Source organism: Phaseolus vulgaris, chromosome 9, assembly GCF_051622355.1.
Source record: "Phaseolus vulgaris cultivar YP4 chromosome 9, ASM5162235v1, whole genome shotgun sequence".
Lineage (NCBI taxonomy): Eukaryota > Viridiplantae > Streptophyta > Magnoliopsida > Fabales > Fabaceae > Phaseolus > Phaseolus vulgaris.
The window spans coordinates 7,729,526-7,748,964 of NC_143506.1; the positions used below are offsets into that span (position 1 = coordinate 7,729,526).

General features: G+C 31.6%; 2 protein-coding genes across 3 annotated transcripts; both read right to left on the reverse strand.

Annotated features, from left to right (window-relative positions):
* Positions 1-4,620: 4,620 nt before the first annotated feature.
* On the reverse strand, positions 4,621-6,752 carry LOC137820387 (3-ketoacyl-CoA synthase 4). Its single transcript, XM_068624455.2, has one exon. It carries the CDS (start codon positions 6,431-6,433, stop codon positions 4,895-4,897), a length of 1,539 nt encoding a protein of 512 aa, XP_068480556.1. The 5' UTR covers positions 6,434-6,752; the 3' UTR covers positions 4,621-4,894.
* Positions 6,753-14,562: 7,810 nt separating this feature from the next.
* On the reverse strand, positions 14,563-15,827 carry LOC137820296 (uncharacterized). 2 transcript variants are annotated; one of them, XM_090294998.1, is made up of 2 exons: positions 15,384-15,827; positions 14,563-15,248 (listed from the first exon to the last, which is right to left on the reverse strand). In XM_090294998.1, the coding sequence occupies exon 2, from the start codon at positions 15,177-15,179 to the stop codon at positions 14,805-14,807; it is 375 nt and encodes a 124-aa protein (XP_090151124.1). In that variant the 5' UTR covers positions 15,180-15,248; positions 15,384-15,827; the 3' UTR covers positions 14,563-14,804. The 2 variants fall into 2 exon arrangements, with proteins under 2 accessions (XP_090151124.1, XP_068480388.1); XM_068624287.2 differs by having other exon boundaries at positions 15,532-15,715.
* Between the last annotated feature and the right edge of the window lie 3,612 nt (positions 15,828-19,439).

The following is a 19,439-nucleotide window of genomic DNA, read 5'->3' on the forward strand; positions in this document are numbered from 1 at the left end:
GTAGCTCAAAAGGTGATTCATTTTTTAGTAAAGGTGGTGGCAAGCAATTAATGATATATGTGTCGGTTAAAACGCATTCCCCCCAAAATTCTAATGGTAAATTTGACTGAAATAGGAGGGCTCGTGTTGTGTTTAAATCGTGTCTATGTTTGCGTTCTACTACTCCGTTTTGTTGAGGAGTGTAGACGCAAGTGCATTGACATTCAATACCTTTTTTGAGAAAAAAAAAAATCATGCATTGAAATAAATTCCAATTCGTTGTCAACACGGATGGTTTTAATAGATGCCTGAAATTGATTTTGTGCAAATGTAATGAATGATTCTAAGAGAGAAATAGCCAAGTACATCTAGTATAGTCATCGACTATAGTGAAAAAAAAAACGTTTTCCAAAATGAGTTGGGGTTTTCCAAATGTCACAATGCAATAAATTAAATGGAGAATGAGATTTTATTGTGCTTAAAGGAAAGGGTAGCCTTGTCTGTTTAGCTTTGGGATAAACACTACAATTATTATGAATGGAAATGAGATTTTTATTGATAGGTAGTAATGAAGATGCAAGTTGTAGACGCACCGGAGAAGGATGCCCGAGGCGCTTGTGCCATAAATCAGGGTCGATCAAAATTTGAGATGCGTGGGCTTGGTTTGGAAGAGGGGACATGTAGTATAAGCCTGCATATTGTTTATCTGAGCCAATCATCCTCCCCGTGACCAAGTCCTACAAGATGCAACCATGTGGAAAAAGAACGACACAACAATTTAGTGCACTGGTTATCTTACTAACAGACATGAGATTTAAATTAAAAGAAGGAACACAAAGAACATCTTTGGGAGTGATATTGTTATTGAATTTAATTGTGCATGTAGATGAGATGGTCGCAGTTGAGCCTATGGGCAGATTAACATTTGGAATAAATGATGATGAAGTGTGTGTGAAAAATTGTGAATCATATGCAACGTGACCGGTTGCTCCACTATCCAAAATCCATGGTTTTGTAAAAGCAGAATTAATATACGAGTTATGAGCAAATAGACCTGCAGCGTTTAAAAACGCTTCACTTTTACCATTTTTGTTGAGCGAGTAAACAGCCTTTGTCAATTGCTGAATTTATTTGGCAGTGAACCTTATAAAGGGTTTCTATCGGACTCATTGATGTCATGTGGTAATGAAGAGGAATTTTCCATGTTTGTTGTTGATGAATGAGAGCTTTTGGAGTTATTTTTTATTCGTTGTTGCTGGCCATGGCGCCCATTGGAGTTCCACATCCCATTTTTTATGCAACACCTATCTTCCGTGTGTCCTCTTTTATCACAGTATGTGTAATGAAATTTCAAAGTACGACATTCATTTATGGTATGACCTAGTTTGTTACAGTGTTCACATGTCTTACCTTTTGATTGCTTCCAATTGGCAGATCGACCATGTACTGATGCCGCGATTGAAAAATTCTCACCAGGATTTGAATTCATCTGTTGTTGTGTCTCTTCTTGCACAATCAGAGAGTATGCTTGTCAGACATTTGGTAGAGGATTCATGATGAGAATATTGGACCTGATTGTTTTGAACGAATCATTCAACCCCATGAGGAATTGCATCAGTTTATCTTCTTCCTTCTCGATCTGGTGCTCATTTGTCTTATTACAAACTATGGATGAACGATATAGCTCGATTTCATCCCACAGCGCTTTGAGTTTGATGTAGTATGAAGCCACTAACATCGTACCTTGGGACACATGGTTGCTATTGCCTTCTGAATTTGAAAAATGGTTGGCGCATTCTTCTATCTGAATTGGTCGCGGAGATCTTCCCAAACTTGTCAGGCGGTCTTCGCGTGAATTACCATTGCGGCTATCTCTGCCTCGATGGAGTGACTTAACCATGAAAGAATCATGGAATTACATTGATTCCACAATTCGAATTGGGATGGATCTTTTTCTTGTGACAGCATTTCTATGGTATCATCAACAAATCCAACTTTCTTCTTCGCCGTGAGTGCGTGTACCTTTGTTGTCTTTCAGGATTGATAATTGGCGGCATTCAATTTGGTCGACACCAACATTGTCCTGGTTGGTCTGAATGATGAACATAGTAGGGATCAACTTGGCAGTGTTACTGGTGCCTTCTTTGTCAGACAAGATCTCTTATCTCTTATTTAGGGATAAAAATGGAAAGGTTGTCAAAGCACCAAGATCGGTGCTCTAATACCATATAAGAAAATAATATATAAGAAAATGGTAAGAAAAAGAGATATTTCTTCTTCTCTTGTGTGTATTTACATCACTCATTGTATAGCAAATATATACAAGTGTATGGAGACTTTCTCTCTCCAAATTACAAGCTAATTAGGTAGGGATCCACTAACCATGGATTCTATAATTATTAAATTAATTACAATTACCCCATGGATTCTATAATTATTAAATTAATTACATATAATTGTGTACAATATCGCACAATATCATACAATAATTGCATACAATAATTGTGTATAATTTGATAATTATTATTTCCTTAATAAAAATGTTATTTGTGCAACGCAACAGTTCTAACAGATCAAATATTGGTGATAAAATCTTCATTTCAAAAATGAATTTGATCCCTTCAAATGTAGGTATGTCATTCAAATTTCAGAGAAGACAATTTCCAATAGCTCTTTGTTTTGCAATGAAAATCAATAAAAATCAAGGTCAATCATTGACCAAAGTTGATTTATATCTTCCACGTCCAGTTTTTACACATGGACAGTTGTACGTAGCTATTTCTAGAGTTAGAACGAAATAAGGATTGAAAATTCTAATTCTTGACGAAAATGGAAATATAACAAACAAGAAAAAAAAAATGTTGTTTACAGTAAAAATTTTAACAATATTTAAAAGCAATATAACTTATATGATAAACCTGGCATTATAGTTACTTATGTAATGTACTAAAACTTGTCATTTCGTGCATAGCACGAGTTAAAGACCTAGTTTTTAACAAAGAAAAGAAATTTTTTGACTAAGTAATAGTGAGGCAATATAATATCCACACCCTTGGTGGTGGTTGAATGACCAATATACATTATAGAGGTTATTATTGCTTACACGGATAGCTACGTCCATATCTTTTAAAACTGAGTATATTCCTACCATGGAATTAGATGTTTATCTTTATTCACAAAATTTGTGATAACTTCCCCAACTTTCAAAAGCCATCATATTTTGATAATAAAGTATCAACATTGCCCGGTCAAAAATCCCACCAAATTATCCATTACTTCCAAGGTTAAGATTAAAAGTTGCTCAATTTTGTATGTACCCCAAAAGGAACAATTATTACTAATACCATGCACCTTTATTTTAGATACCATCTTAGACTATTCTAGGAGGGTTATCTTTTCATCACTTAACTGCTAACCCTAAAGCCATAATAACCTACATCGTCCAAAATATTAAACAAAATTTAGTCTTTTTATTTAATTATAATCTAGTACCTTTTGACTTTTACAGAAGTTGTAAGTAGAGAAGCTCTGGAAGATGGTACTAAGGATTTATGGGCATAATTGGAGAAAGACAGGTACCTTAGAACTGTAATTGCTGTTTGATATTATTTTACTGGTTTTGTATAAACAATAAAGGACACCTTAAATGATATAGATCTTGGTGATGAAAACAGGGAAAAAAGTAGTCACTTTAAAATGAGAGTAACACCAGAATAAATAAATAAAACCATAACCTATCCCTTTCGTGCTTATTTCAAAAAACATATGAAATGTTTATTTCGTTCATTTAAAATTATCGAAATAAGAAAATAACATTTTTAATCCATTCTATTATTATCAGTGAAACGCAACGCGCTTGGAAAGAGAAATGAGGGGTGTGTCTCCCTCCCCCTAACATAGCTGAAATCAAACAATTGTAAAAACATGGGACAAAGAAGAATATTATTTATTTAAGGGAAAAAGAAGAATATTGTTTATTTAAGGGAAAAAGAAGAATATTTTATTGAAGGGAAACATGCATTGCCAAAAACACATCATGTGTCAGACCAGAAAATGAGCAGAAATAATAGCTAAGCTTGTTTGTACACCCAACACAATCTTTTCTTTGCCCCACTCAATTTTAAATCAGTATGAATGGTTTGTCTTTCGTGTTTTAAATTTACGATTTAAGCTGTGATTAAAAGAAGGAAGAGTTGCATAGTAATGAGGGAAAAGGTTCTTTTGTTAAAAAAATCAGGTTGCACACAATCATAAAATATAAATGGAGACTATTAAAGAAACAAATTATGCAACAAACAAAAGTTCTGCACATCTCATTCAGAAAACAAGTCAAATTTCATTTATTGTTTGTTTAAGACCGTAAAACTCACTGCTATGATCTTTAAGACTGAAAAAATTATTACCCTATATATAGGAACTAGCCAAGGGTGATTTTTAATGTGCACGCAATCATATTTATACCTAAAATGAAATAAAGGACGCGGCGTGCAAGGAGCCTGGCCATGTGCCATTTTGTTTTACAAAGGCAAGGATTTTGAAACTGTTATAGGTTACGCTCTTTCTGCCCTCCTCGCTTTTCGTATGCTTAATTGGCAGCTACAGTGCACTCAGTTTGAAGACTCGTTCTTCACAATTCCACAATTTAATGCAACTTTATGCACCACAAAAAGGTAATTTCTGACTAAATCCAAACAATTACACCACCTACCTACCTACAACATTGTTTCAACCCAGCAACAAAAATGCACACAAACGACATTAACACTGATCTGAAGATAAAAAGAAATGATGTAGTCAAGGAACCCATGAAAACAGAATAATGTGATGAGTCCGGTGGAGTTTGTAAAGAGGTGGTAGAATAGGAGAGATATGACATGACGCAACTAATCTAAAATCAAACCTCGAATATTTGAGACTACAGAATCTGAACTGGGTACTTATGAATGCAATCTTCCCAGGGACTCTTGGGTGAGGGATTCACATGTCTGAGGGCTTCCCACACCGCACTGTTGCACTTGAACCCACTCCCAAACGCAATCTGCCACACTCTGTTCCCCTTTCTCATCCTTCCCTTCGCCTCCGTGTAAGCCAACTCGTACCAAATTGAACTCGATGAGGTGTTCCCGAACCTGTGCAGCGTCATCCTCGAAGCCTCCACATGCAGCGGCAGAAGCTGCAGATTCTTCTCCAACTCATCAATCACAGCCCTCCCACCAGCGTGAATGCAGAAATGGTCAAACGCGAGCTTGAAATCAGGGATGTAAGGCTTCATCTTGGCGTTGAAAAGCTTTTTCAAAACAAGTGTGAGAAAGAAGAGAAGTTGCTCACTTATAGGCAACACAAGGGGACCCAAAGTGGTTATGTTAGTCTTAAGAGCTCCACCCGCAATTGCCATGAGGTCCTTCGACAGAGACACGCCGGTTTTTCCGATATCGTCTTGTTCCTGGTACACGCACCTGAAGGCCTTGTCATCCGCCCCTTTGTGAGTCCTCACCACATGCAAAAGCTTGTATTTGGCTCGTCTTTTATCGGAGCTTTTGTTGGACAGGAGAATGGCGGCCCCACCAACGCGGAAGAGGCAATTGGGTATCAACATGGCCTTGTTGTTCCCGAAGTACCAATTCTGAGTTATGTTCTCGGTGCTGACGACGACAACGTAAGTGTTGCGGTGGACCTGAAGCATGTCTTTGGCGAGATCGATGGCGATGACGCCGGCGCTGCAGCCCATGCCGCCAAGGTTGAAGCTTTTGACATTGCCACGGAGCTTGTACTTGTTGACGATCATGGCAGAAAGGGAGGGCGTGGGGTTGAAGAGGCTGCAATTGACGACGAGGATTCCGATGTCCTTGGGCTTGACGCGGGTGTTGGCGAAGAGGTTGTCGAGGGCGCCGAACATGACTTGCTCGGCCTCTTCCCTGGCGGCGTCCATGGAGGGGCGCGGGGGGATGGAGTGCATGGCCTCGGGGAGATAGGTTTCCTCGCCGAGGCCGGAGCGTTGGAGAATCTTGCGCTGGAAATCGAGGGAAGAGGGGAGGAAGTCGCCGGTGAGGGTGGAGTGGTGGAGGAACTTTTGGAAGTGGACGCGGAGGTGGTGGGGGGGACGGTAGCAGGAGTAGTCGATGAGGTAGATGGAGGTGGGGCGGGTCATGATGTAGAGGGTGGATCCCAAGGCGAGGATGGCGGATATAGCGATGACGCTGAGGAGGTTGTACTGTAGGTGGGCCCACAGCTCCTGAATGTCCTGCGTCTTCATCTGAGAGGCTTGGATGAGGATTACGGACATCAGAGGTAGCAGGCACAGGGTTACCAGGTGTGACATCAGGTAGTGGTACCCCAGTTTCACATACTTCAGCTTCACGCTCTGCACGAAATCCGGTAACCTCTTTTTCGACTCCTTCGAGGTTGTGTTCGTGTTCGTGGTCGTGTTGGTGTTGGTGTTCATGTCGGAACTCATATTGGGATCTGATCTGATCTCAAATCTGGTTCTTATCAGACGGGAACAGAGAAAGAGAAGAGAGAGAAGGATGAGTGCGTTGGAAATGGAATTGAATGGGTGAAGGAAGTGAAAGGAGAATGATATATGAAGGAGAGAATGGTGCGGTGAGGGTCAAAGGGAGCTTCAATGTCACTCCTTTCGCCCTCGCCCTCTTCACTCTCTCTTCTTCTTGACTTTCTTTCTTTCTTTCTGCAACTCTGTTTTCGGATTAATTAGCTGTTTCTCTTTCTCTTTCTGTCTTTTTCACCCCTTTCTTCCTCCTCAACCATCCAATCTATTCCCATTCATACATTTAAGTCATAACTCTTTTATTAATATTTTTTATTATTAATATTTTAATCTAATTTTCATTTTAAAAAGTATTTATTAAATAAATGTTGATAAAATAGCAAGTGTTCAAAAGATATTTTTTCTTATTTTAATTACGTTAAAAAAAAGTGTTTTTATATTTACGGGCAAACTTGTATATACAAATATTTACAACCACAAAAAAAAATTATAAATTAAAATTAAATTATTCTCTTTCAATTTTACGTTTGAACAAATTTATCTATAATATATTTTTTACAAATTAAAATTAACTAAACTTGTAGTAGGTTTATTTTAATTTATGAACTTTATTTCATGAAACTTTCTTTTAGTATAGCTTATGTTTATAGTTATTGTATTTTTCGTTGAAATTCATAATCACAATGAATTTGCTAAAATGTTTATACTAACATATATTTAACATGTTTTTGTTTCTCTTCTTAAATTTTTTTTCTTTGTAAAAAAACTGGCTTTACAGTACTTTTACACCGTCCAACATTCAGATTCCAAGTTAAACTTAACTAAATTTTAAAAGTTGTTTCCAGAACAAGTGTTCTGATGACTGGAATTTTTCTATTTTTTACTTGTTTCATTTATAATGTTTTGCTAGAAAATAAGAAAGAGGGAAATGGAGGTTTTCTTAAAAAATTGTTTATAACAACAGTATAAGAGACTTACGCATAAAACCAAAAAAAAAGTGCATAATATCAAATTTATGAAGAGATTACCATTAAATATGTCAACTATTATTATTATTTTAGTAGTAAATTTATAAAAATACATTATTTCTTTTTTTCAATCAAACAATATTTTTTCAATAATCCTTAAATGATATTGTTAAAAATGATGAAATAAAGATCATTTTTATTGTTTATATTAATTAAGAGAGGGTTATTAAATAGTATCATTTAATATTTTTATAGAAAAAAAGTGACAACCATGTATTACCAAATAGGTAATTAATAGTCACTTGTTATATCAAGAAATATTCTGATGAGCTTTTTTACTTAAAAGAAAATGAGTTCAAGCCATTCATGAAGGAAAAGAGAATGTACGAATTGCAAAGGAATTGGAATTTATAACAAATTTAAGTTTCTTTTGTGAAATAAATTTAAGGGGGAAATTTATCTCAATTGACTTTAAAAGAAAAAAAAAACAAAAATAACATCAATTCTCAAAAAATTCGAAAGTGATTACAAAGTTCAAGAGAATCTTATTTATGGGTGTGGATAATTTTTTACTTACTCTAACGTGAATGAAGCTCAAATTTTATTAATTTATTAAAAAAAAATATTATGAAACTTGCAAAGTACTCTACTTCAAAATACAATTTGCAAGTCAAGCTTCTCATTTAAGTTATCAATGTCGCAAAATAAAGATTAATTACAAAAATTAGTTTCTCCTATACACTACATTATAGGAACCTTCTTCTATCCTCCTTGCATTCTTCATATTGGCATTTTCTTGCACCCTTCATGTTGTCACTCTCCATAATCCTTTTGATAGTGAAGGATTTGTTTGGGCCACTTATGATTGATTCATTTTTAAACTCATCACTAACTTGATTTTAAGCCCAAATTATTAATAAGTTTATTAAGAGAGGACTCAAGTAAAAGGATAGTTTTTCATATAGTTATTAGAATTTCATTATTCATAGATTCTTCTGGTCATTGTTTTTGCAATTGGTCCCTTGTTTATTATTTTGTCCCTTGATTATTATTCTTTCATCATATTTCATTACACAGTAGACACCAATGAATTTTCAGTACATTCGTGTAAAACACAAAAGTAAACAAAAGAGTTTAAGTTGGTCCTTAAATGATATTATTGGAGTCAATAAAGAAAATGTTAACATGATATTATTTTTGTAAATATAAAAAAATAAAGACAAAATCGTAAAAAAATATGAAACAAAATAATCAAATCATCACAATTCAATAATAATTAGTGTATTTGACCTAGTTAAGATAATAAATAAATCCTACAATAATTTCACTTTTTGGCAACTAGGAAACAAATTCTTTGATATAACTTAATTCATCTAGCTTAATTACGCCACAAGATAACTGATATGTATACAATTTTAATTTAGTGGGAAGTCTTTGATTCAATAATCACATTATAATGACCAATTTCGAATATCATTGATACATGAAATACTATTATTCTATCTAAATTTTTATTTAAAATATAAATGTTATTATTTTTATAATAATCTTTACCTCATGCATAAAACAACATGGAATAACCTATCGTTTTATAATTGTATTGGTAGATGAAGTAATGAAATGTTACAACAACTATATTATTGTTTTTTACTAATTGTGTTGAACTAATCACTCCATATATCACACACTAATAGAAAGAAAAATAATATATTTTATGATATTATGTATCTAAACTCTTTTTCCCTTTAATAAATGAATAATAGGTACAATATATTAAGTATTTTTTTAAAGAAGACGTGTTGAGTGGAGATCCAAATTAATTCAAGTAATGAGCACGTCAATATAAAAAAAATATTATTAAAACTATCTTAACAATATCAAATTGAAAGATTAAGTATTACAATAGTCATATATTTGAAGTCTATAAAAGAAGATGTTATTGCAAACCCTATAAAACAACAATCGATATCATAGTTAAAAGTAAAAATTGCAATTTTCAATAAAACAACTGTTAGAAGATAACATTGTTATAGGTTAGGACGAAAATCAAGTCACTCAAAATTACAAATAAATATATTGGTAAATTCTTATGGTTTCAATTTATTTAGGATAGGCTCATTATTTTTAAATTTTACTCGTTGTTTTTTTTTTTTTTAACTTAATGATTTGCTATTGTTTCTGATGGCTAGACATGCAAACATATTTAGACAGTGACCAGAAGGAAAAAAAATTATAGATGAAATTTGTAATTTCATACACTTTTTTGTTTTATATTTTTTTCTCGACATTTTAATTTTGCTATAATATTTTCTTTGACCATATTACAATGTATGGTTCAGTTTTGTTTAACAGTTGCCATGGTATCAAGGATGAAATGAATAGTCATTACTCTATAACGATAACAAAAAATAACTCATGGAAGTCAATTTTAACAAGCTAAACAAATTATATAAATTAAATTATATATGAAAGTCAATTTTAACTTAAAAATATTTTATTTCATTTTTTAAAAGTGTTTACGTAAAAATTGATTCAAATAGGTTTCTTCTTAGTCACAGTATAAGATTCAAATTGAATTTACTAGAATCCACTTAAGAATAAAATGTACTCGTACTCAAGTACAGAATCTAAACATGCAATGAAACACGTAAAACTCTAAGAAATGTAAATCTTAAATCTAAACAAGGAAAAACAACAAAAATGTAAGGTTGAAACTGTAAATGATGACAATATAATTTTAAAATGTAATGTAACAAGAGGATTTGATTCCAGTGTCTCAATTATTCACCTTCTTTGTTACTTTTCTATTTGCAAGAATATGCATAAAGAGATAATTTGGGTTGTATATAGTTTTACTAATTCAGTTCCTTGTTCCTCTTATGCAAATAAGAGTTACTTTCACTATATTTTATTAATATTTTCACATATGTTCTTTTGTGTTCTGTTTTAAATTTTTCCAATATTAATATTACAGTATAGTCATGTATAATATTTTGTGCTAACATATAATATTTACAGTATTTTTTCCATTTTATATTCCTAATAAGTTTAAAACATTGTTACAACAAATCATTCACAAACAAAAAATATTATGACTCTCATATAGATGATTCATATCATATATTACACATAAATAATAACATCCAAAAAAAATTTAGTAATAATAATAATGAATAATATTAATTATAATAAAAATATATGTTTTCATCTATATTTATACAACCCTTTCAACTAATTAACATCCTTTAAAAAAATAATTGAATTGATTTAAAATAACAAATTTTTTATAGTATATATTATTATTCCAAATTTATTTTTAAATATTTAAAGTTAAAATAATTTGGAGAGATTTTAGTATTGCTGAATTATTATATTCTTGAACCAAATTAAGATAAAAATGATTTTATGATTTAATTAAAGATATTTTAAGAAAAAATAATGAGTGTACTATTCTATTATAGAGAAATCTTATAAAAGGACACTATTTTGAAAAAATAACTTATAAATAAGATAATATATTTAAAAATAATTTTTTATCTATTTTTTTTAGAAAACATTTTTTTAATTTTTCAATTACTTAATTTTATTTGTGTTCTCTGTAACTCCCACCAGAAAATAAATGATAAATGATGGGCTATTGATCTTGATTTGAAAATGGGTAATTGTGAGAATAGCAGGACAATGATGAGTTGATGATAACGCTAAACCTTTCCTACCCTTTTGACCGAAAATTAGTATTATGACATTCACACGTGAAAATGGCAGAGACTCAATGATTGCTATTAGTTACGGCCCCACTCCCACGAACTTCCACACAAATTATTCTTTATCGTGTGCCCGAAACTTAGGATGCGTTTACATTGGTGACTCAATGTGGAAAGATTTAACCACCGAATTTGAAATAATTGGAAAGGAAATTATAAAATATAATTTTTTTTGGACAAATTATAATAAATTTATTATAAAAAATTATTAAATTTTGTGAAAAATATAATAGTTATGAGAATTTTTTTAAGTTTTTAAAAAATATAAAATATAAGTTTATAAAGTTATGTTGTCTTTAAAAATATTTAAATAATAAAAAATAATTATTTTTGTGTAAATTTAAATTTTATAAAAAATAAAATACTGAATTTGTAAGAAAATGTTACTAAAATGTATGATTAATGTGATAAATATGATTAAATTTTTTATTTTTTAAAAATATTAAAAATATAATATTATAAATTTATTCTTATTTTTAAAATTAGTTAAAAAGGTAAACATCCTATACCAGAATAAAAGATTATTTTAAATTTTAAAGAAAATATTATTTAAAAACAAAAATTATTAAAACAAATTAATTTATACAATATCAAATTTAAATTAAGGAAACTTAATTTATTTATTATTTAATTATTTATTTTATAATAATAAAATTTTAAAATATCTATATTATAATATAATATATATGATCGATTAAATTAAAAAAACTTATTGTTTGTCGGTTAACTCGATTGCCTTCGTAATCACACGTCAAATTCTCTCTACCTAGGTTTGTGCTTTTCTTCGATCAAACACCCTGTACTTACAAAGACAAAGGAGCGTCCTAAAAGCCGTTTACACTCCGACGCTCAAGTCAATACTGGGGCAAAGAAACAGAAATGTGTATCCCAGCTCTCGTCTCAAGAACTATGTGAAGACTGCATAAAACTTGCGTACTTTGTGAGGTTTCTTACTACCCTTTATATAGTCTAGGGTTTTCACTGCCCGCATTTAGGGTTTCTGAGGGCATGCCTTAGTGCCGCTTTCACCCAATCTTAGGGCAATCTAGCGCGTAAGGCTCCATTACTGGAGTGCAATCTCTGACGGAATGACCACCTGTGTACCAACTTGTGCACCTAATCTCTGGGGTCATCTGTCCTGGGAGTTCCCTAGTTATTCACGTGCCATGCATGCAACCTAATGAGCCTTAGCGCTTCCAATGGTTATTTGCTTGTGGCGTGCTTGAATGCGCTATTCACACCACACGCACGGACCCCTCGTGATCTAGGCTTCCCCCTACTAATAACTGGTGTGTCGTCTGCGATCCACCTCTCGTGGTCCAGCTCTGCTGTTTGAGTCAAGTCACCAATTCCGATGTCACATCGCCCTCACTCTGTTGCCAGGACACATCAGCACATCCTGGTGATCGACCTGCGAGACACTGACCCATGCCGCTTGAGGGACCCAGCTCACGTGGCCCACCATTACTAGCAATCAACGACGTCCGAGGACTGATCGGTACACTTATATTTGAAAAAGTTTTTTAAATTTTTTTTAATACTTTATTGTCTTGATTTGTAATTTTATCTTTAACAAAATATTTTGATGTGTTTTTTCACTTCAAAACAAAAAGTTTCTAAATATTTTTATATTAAAATGTGTATATTAAATTTATGGGTTGCTATATTTTAAAATAAATTAATTATTTTTTAAAAGAGATAGAAGTGAGAAAGGAAAAGTAATGAAACTTTATTGTTGTTAGCACCGATTACAGAGATTAGGATATTATGTAGTGTATAACTGGATGCAAATCTCTTACTTTGTAAGTTGGTTTTATGAGGTTGAGTTTTCACTTCTTAATATGGTATGAAAGTCATTTCAAATCTATCAATTGTTTGTTGGACTTATTAGGTCATCCATTATCAGGCTGTTATCGAACCATGTGTTGGTAGCCTCGGCGTGAGGAGATGTGTTGGAGATCACACATCGATTAGAGATTAGGACATTTCGTAATATATAAGTGGGTGCAAACCTCACCTTATACGTCGGTTTTATGAGGTTGAGATAGACTTAAAATCAATTTTTCCAGTTCTTAATTCTTAATAATTGTTGTCCCTTTGTTTGTAGAGGTCAATTTTTGTTCTATGGTCTTGTAGAATAAACCTTCACTGGAGAATTTTGCCTTCCTTTCCTCCAAATACAATAATAAACCTATAAATCGAAAAATCTACATCGAAGAATATACCAATTACAACCTAATACAATTGGATGATATCTTTTATGATTTAGAGAAAATCAACGAAAAATTTAAAAGCCAACATGGTTGGACGAAATATACTCTAATTGAGAGAAAATCTACAACTAAAGAACTACAAACCAACATAATTTCAAAAATATACTACTATTGAAAGGAAATGTACAATACAAAATCTACAGCCCAGTATGGTTGGAAAAAATATACTACAAATGACAAAAAATATACAACAGAAAATCTACAACCGAACACAACTTGGTAAAATATTTATAATGAAAAATAAGGAGAAAAAATGCCTCCAACTTATATAGGAGAAATCGATACCAATTGAATTGGAAAATAATGATAGAAAATTAAAATAAAAACAAATGGAAATAATCGTAGATTAAACTAAAGTTAATCATTATACTAAATAGTTTTAGCATGACTAAAATTTAGTCTATTGAAATGAGACTGACCATTCTACTTAAATGGTTTTAGAGAAAATAATAAGTGATCTCACTCATAATTTAGTTGTGACTCAAAGTTTAAGAACTTTTATAAGAACATTTACCCTTTTCAATTATAACCCATAATTTTAATAAAAAATTATAAAAAATATTTATTTGTAATACTTAAAAGCGAGAAAAATAAAAAATTTAGATTAAATAAAAAAATAAAAAATTTAAATTAAATAATATTAATTAAGATTTATGGGATTTCATACTACTAACTAACCTTATTTCGTTAAAGATAATTTTGTGCATGCATCCTACAAGAATTTATTTATAATAATAAAATATTAAGTTGCAAAAGTCTTATATTAATTATAAAAAAAAAAAACTTAATATATTAATACCTCATAATAGTTAAATATAATTTTGTACATGACTTTCTCGTACTTTTCCATCGAGTCACTTCGTGAAGGACGTAACGAATTGTATTATACCATTATTATATCAATAGAATACATAGTTGACCATTATTATACCATTTTACAATTTTACATTTATTTTTCTCAATTTTCAACTCTTTCGAAAGAGCTAAAAAAATATTAAAACTTTTAGAAATAATAAGTACACAAATTGTAAGAATGGAAAAGCTTTAAGAAATAAAACAGAGAAGACAGACTATAAAAAAAACTAGGATCATAATTTATGACTATTCATTTTTTTTATTGTTTAAAATCAGTACACAGGTTGATTGAGAGGTCAAAAACGATAACAGCAGTACAGTAACAGAGAAACAATAAGAGTAACAGGTGCTCAAACCATAAAGATGTTCCAAACCTAAATTACCACAATATTTGAAGGGGAGGAGGATACAACATACCGTCCCCCTTTTTTCACCCACTAAACCCTACATCAAAACAACCCTAATTCCTCCAGCTTCCACCATCCGAAGCACCACCTCCTCTCGAATAGCGGGACCCACCATCGCCATATCCACGGTCTCTTCCACCTCCATAACCACCACCTCCGTATCCACCACCACCGCCACCATAACCTCCACCACCACCATTACGGTTATAACCACCTTCACGTCTGCCGCCGCCTCCACCGTAACTACCTCCTCCACCACCTCGGCCATATCCTCCTCCACCGCCATTACCGCCATATCCACCACCACCGCCGCCGCCGCCTCCATAACCACCACCACCACCGCCTCTCCCACGAGACTGAGCCTCGTTGACGGTGATGTTACGGCCGTCGAGGTTCTGGCCGTTCATACCTTCGATAGCGTCTCTCATCGCCTGTTCCGTGGCGAAGGTCACAAATCCAAACCCTCTTGATCTTCCAGTTTCGCGATCGTTGATTACCTGAACACAAGAAAAAACAAGGAATCGCGTCAGATCGGAATCGGAACCCTGAAATTCAGGGAAAATGAAAAAAAAAAAAAACAGATTAGAACCGATCGATCTTCGCCTTTGAATCAAAGATGAAGATGAACGTACCGATTGGTGTGAGTAATAAAAGAATCATTATAGTAACACAAGTATCATAGATCAAGTAACGCAAAACAGATGAGAGAGCACAGATCAGAAGAGATCGAGAGAATCCAAATCCGAATGGTGTCAGATCCGATCCCTGCGACTAACGGACCTTCGATTCGATGATCTGGCCATACTTTGAGAAGGCTTTGTCAAGAGCTTCGCTGTCAGTGGCCCAAGCAAGCCCACCAACAAAGCATCGGAACTCAATTTCTGCAGAAGCCATTGACAACACTCACAAACCCTAAATGACACAAACGGAAAGAACCAACAAGATTAGCACGAAGAACAATGCCTTGCCCTCATGTCTTGTTATATAGCGTCCAATCTTTTAACTAGGGTTAACCTCCACCACGCATCGCCCAACCAGGGTTATTTAATCTAGGTGTACTCTCAACTCTCGACTCCAGTACTCTGGTCAATCCTCGTTGATTTTATCTTTTTTTTTTAATAAAACCACTTCCCACTTACTTATTTATTCATTTAATACAATAATACTAAAGAAGATACTTATAAAAAAATATGTATTAAATCAGATCACACAAGTTGATTAGTTTTATTCTTTTTTTCTTTTGGAAAGTCTAACTCGCTACAGATGTTAATCCATCTAAACAAATTAATTAAATTTAAATAAATAAAAACAAATGAATTATTATAAAGTAGGGGAATCAAGTTAAGATCTGATGAAGACTTAGAGGTTAGTCCTTCAAAATATGTTTAGTGACTTCATCTCTCTCCATAAAGTTTTTTATAAACCTCTGATTAGAGGTTTAAAATAAATAATTATTTGGTAATAATAGGTAGTGATATTAATTAATGAACTAATATAAGGGTGTAATTATTTTTGGAATAAAGGGTTATAGTATGACTGAAGTTGAAAGTATACCAAAAGAGACGCGCAGATATTTGGATGGGTTCGAAAATATCTGAGTGTTGTTCAGAGGAAATATCTTATATGCTGAATTACAGTAGTGCCCCTAGCTGGAATGGAAATTATCATACCTACCCTCATTTATGTTGGTGGCCTCTCATCTGAACCGCTTTGTTTTAATTTCCTCAGTCTCCTAATTATATAAGATACTATTTTTTTTTCTAGTGGTTAAATTTTAAATAATTATAAGATATTCATGTTTATAAATTTTAAAATTTAGACTTAATTTGATACAAAATTAAAAATATTAACTAAATATGTTATAAAAATACTTTTAATAGAATAATAATATAAAAAATATATAAGGAAGGGAAATATTATTAAAATAAGACAAAGACATAAAAATGAGAAACACATTCCATTTAATAGAAAATATTTTTTATTATTGTTGTGATAAAAACATCTTCAAGTATGTTCAACTAGTCTCTTTGAAGTTAGTAATTAATTTTTTTACTATGAGAATTATGATTTGAAAGTATTTTTAACTAAATTTGAGATGAAGATTATTAAATAATTCAAATATTTGAAGTATTATTAACTACATTAAAGAATTTTATAGCACAATTATATTTGTGTCCATTTTCAATAATCATATTAAGGAAGATTTGTTTGCATATATTATAAGTGTGATCTTGTAAAGATCTAATGTGGTAAATAATTTCACGTAAAATTTGGTCAAAAGAATATTATAGGTAAGAGATAAGTAATGTGCATTGTCAAATTTTCCAAGTCTTTCAAAATGTACGCATCAATAGTTACTTAGTTTATATGTTATCTTTCTTAGTTACTTACTTTATATGTTGTCTTTAAGATGAAGAATCTATATTGAGTATTTACTTTGTTCTATATAAAAGTAATGGTTGATTTTATTAATTTGTCTTATATGAGAGTTGACTCATACGTTTCTGATCAATCCGCATAAAAAAAGTAATTAATAAAAATTAATTTTTTAAATATAAATTTTGAATAATTTTTTTTATTAAAATAAAATTTGTTATTAAGATGAATTAGGTAAATAGTCTCAAATTATTATTTTCATACGTATAAATTATAAGTAGAAAAATTATAACGATGTTCTAATTTTTAATAAAATTTTAATTTAATTTTAATTTTACAAATATTTTTTATTAAATATATACATTTTTAAAGTAATACCTATAGATAGATGATTACTATTTCAATTTAAAAAATAGTATAAAATTATGTATATATAATATAATATTTTATTTAAATTTTATTATAAAAAAACTAAGATCACCTGAGATATTGGATAAGTATTAAAACATAAATAATCTATGCATTTTAAAAAGATAAAAAGAAATAAATATTAAAAAACAATTATGGAATTTCAGGAAGGTGGCATGAAGTAGGGATTGAAGTGAATTTCTACCTACACCTCCATGTCTTTCTTTTTCACCCATATTTCGAAAAATATTCAAATTATCCTTTAACATTTTTTATTGAACATTTTTTCCTTAATTCCGAAATATGAAATTAAGAGACTTCCCAAGTCAAAAATTCTAGAAATTAAAATTTATGTTTTGAATTGTATAATATTTCATATTACACAATCAAAATATCAATTTATATTTTGGATTGTAGAATTTAGATTAGATAATTTTAGAAATTTCAAAAATATAAAGTTGCATAAAGAAATTATGAAAATACATAAAAAAAAATTTTCGATATGGAAACTATGTGGGTTAGTCCGCCCTACTTTGCACTTGTCCCATCCAAATTAGAAGTTATGTGGGTGGCCAATAGATTAAAATAGCAATTTGTTCCACATTTTTTTCTATCCCACATTAGCATTCCTAATATAAATGTTAAAAAAAGTGTTAAAAGAATTAGTATGATTTTATGTAGCCACCATTTCATTCTTTTTTAACCTCACTTTTTTTTGCAACTACAACCTCATTCTGACATTCTTAAGGGTACGAGACTTGTGAGGTCACTACTTGTTATAAATTTTTAAAGGGTTGATTACTTTGTTGCTGCGTGTGCATGCTAATTAATGTGAGTGTGTGTATTAGAAACAACATATTAAAAAAATGTTCTTATCACCTCTGATTGTATTATTGTCACTAATTTTGTATTGTCATTACCATTTTATCATATCATATGTGATTATTATCATCACAATTATTGTTACCACTTAAAACAATTTAAAATAATATTAATAATAATAATAATTATTATTATTATAATTATTGTTGTTATAGTTGTCTTTCTAAGTTGTTGTGATTAGTTACTAGACTCCTCAAATAATAAGGATAATACTATATTATGCATTCAGTTTTACAATAATATCTATTAAGTTTGTTTACGGTAGATTGATTTATTTTGTAAAGTGAGATCTATGTTGTCAGTTTTGTCTCCAAATAATGTTTTTTTTATTTATTTAGTCTCCAGAGGTGTAAAACGTCAATCAATTACATGTCATTACCTTTTATGACAATCATTAAAATGTAATTATTTTATACTTAAAAAAAATATTATTTGTGATTTGTACGGTAATCAAAAGGTCAGAATGAAAGATTAAATAAAAAAAAAATTAAATTAGTTATTATAGAAAAGCACATAAAACAAGTCCAAAGATACAAGTGTGTGTTTAAAAAATATTAGGTGCACAAAGAAAACACTCAAACAGCCTCTAAGTCCAATAAGAGAGTCTTATAAATAGATGTTCAACCTAAAAGGTAAGTAGAGTGAATTTATCTGATAATTAACTAGTACTAGTTATGACTTTGGCATCGGGACACCTTTAAGGTACACACACTCATCCGTGAGAGGAGACCGAAACCAAAAACCGAGAGATCCAGTTGACATAGCCTAGAGAAATGAGAGTCTACAAGTCATATCCAGATCTAAGCCGAAAGCCTAGACTGAGAGGTCCAAGCTGAAAGCCCAGACCGAGAGGTCCAAGCCAAAAGCCCAGACCAAAAACTCGCACCGAGAAAGAAGACTGAGAAGTCAACAGCCTCAAGAGAAAGAAGATTGTTTCCAGGCCCTTGCAAGAACATTTTGGCGCCCACCGTGGGGTCGAGAAACAGGACAACTGAGGAAGTAAGCAAAGATGAGTAGAGGAG

What these genes read in the sequence shown, in the direction of transcription:
- LOC137820387 (XM_068624455.2), bottom strand. Translation starts at nt 6,433, where the DNA reads ATGAGTTCCGACATGAACACCAACACCAACACGACCACGAACACGAAC.
- LOC137820296 (XM_068624287.2), bottom strand. Translation starts at nt 15,645, where the DNA reads ATGGCTTCTGCAGAAATTGAGTTCCGATGCTTTGTTGGTGGGCTTGCT. An exon ending in GCCAGATCATCGAATCGAAG is followed by an intron (nt 15,249 to 15,531) that starts GTCCGTTAGTCG and finishes TCTTGTGTTCAG; the next exon opens with GTAATCAACGATCGCGAAAC.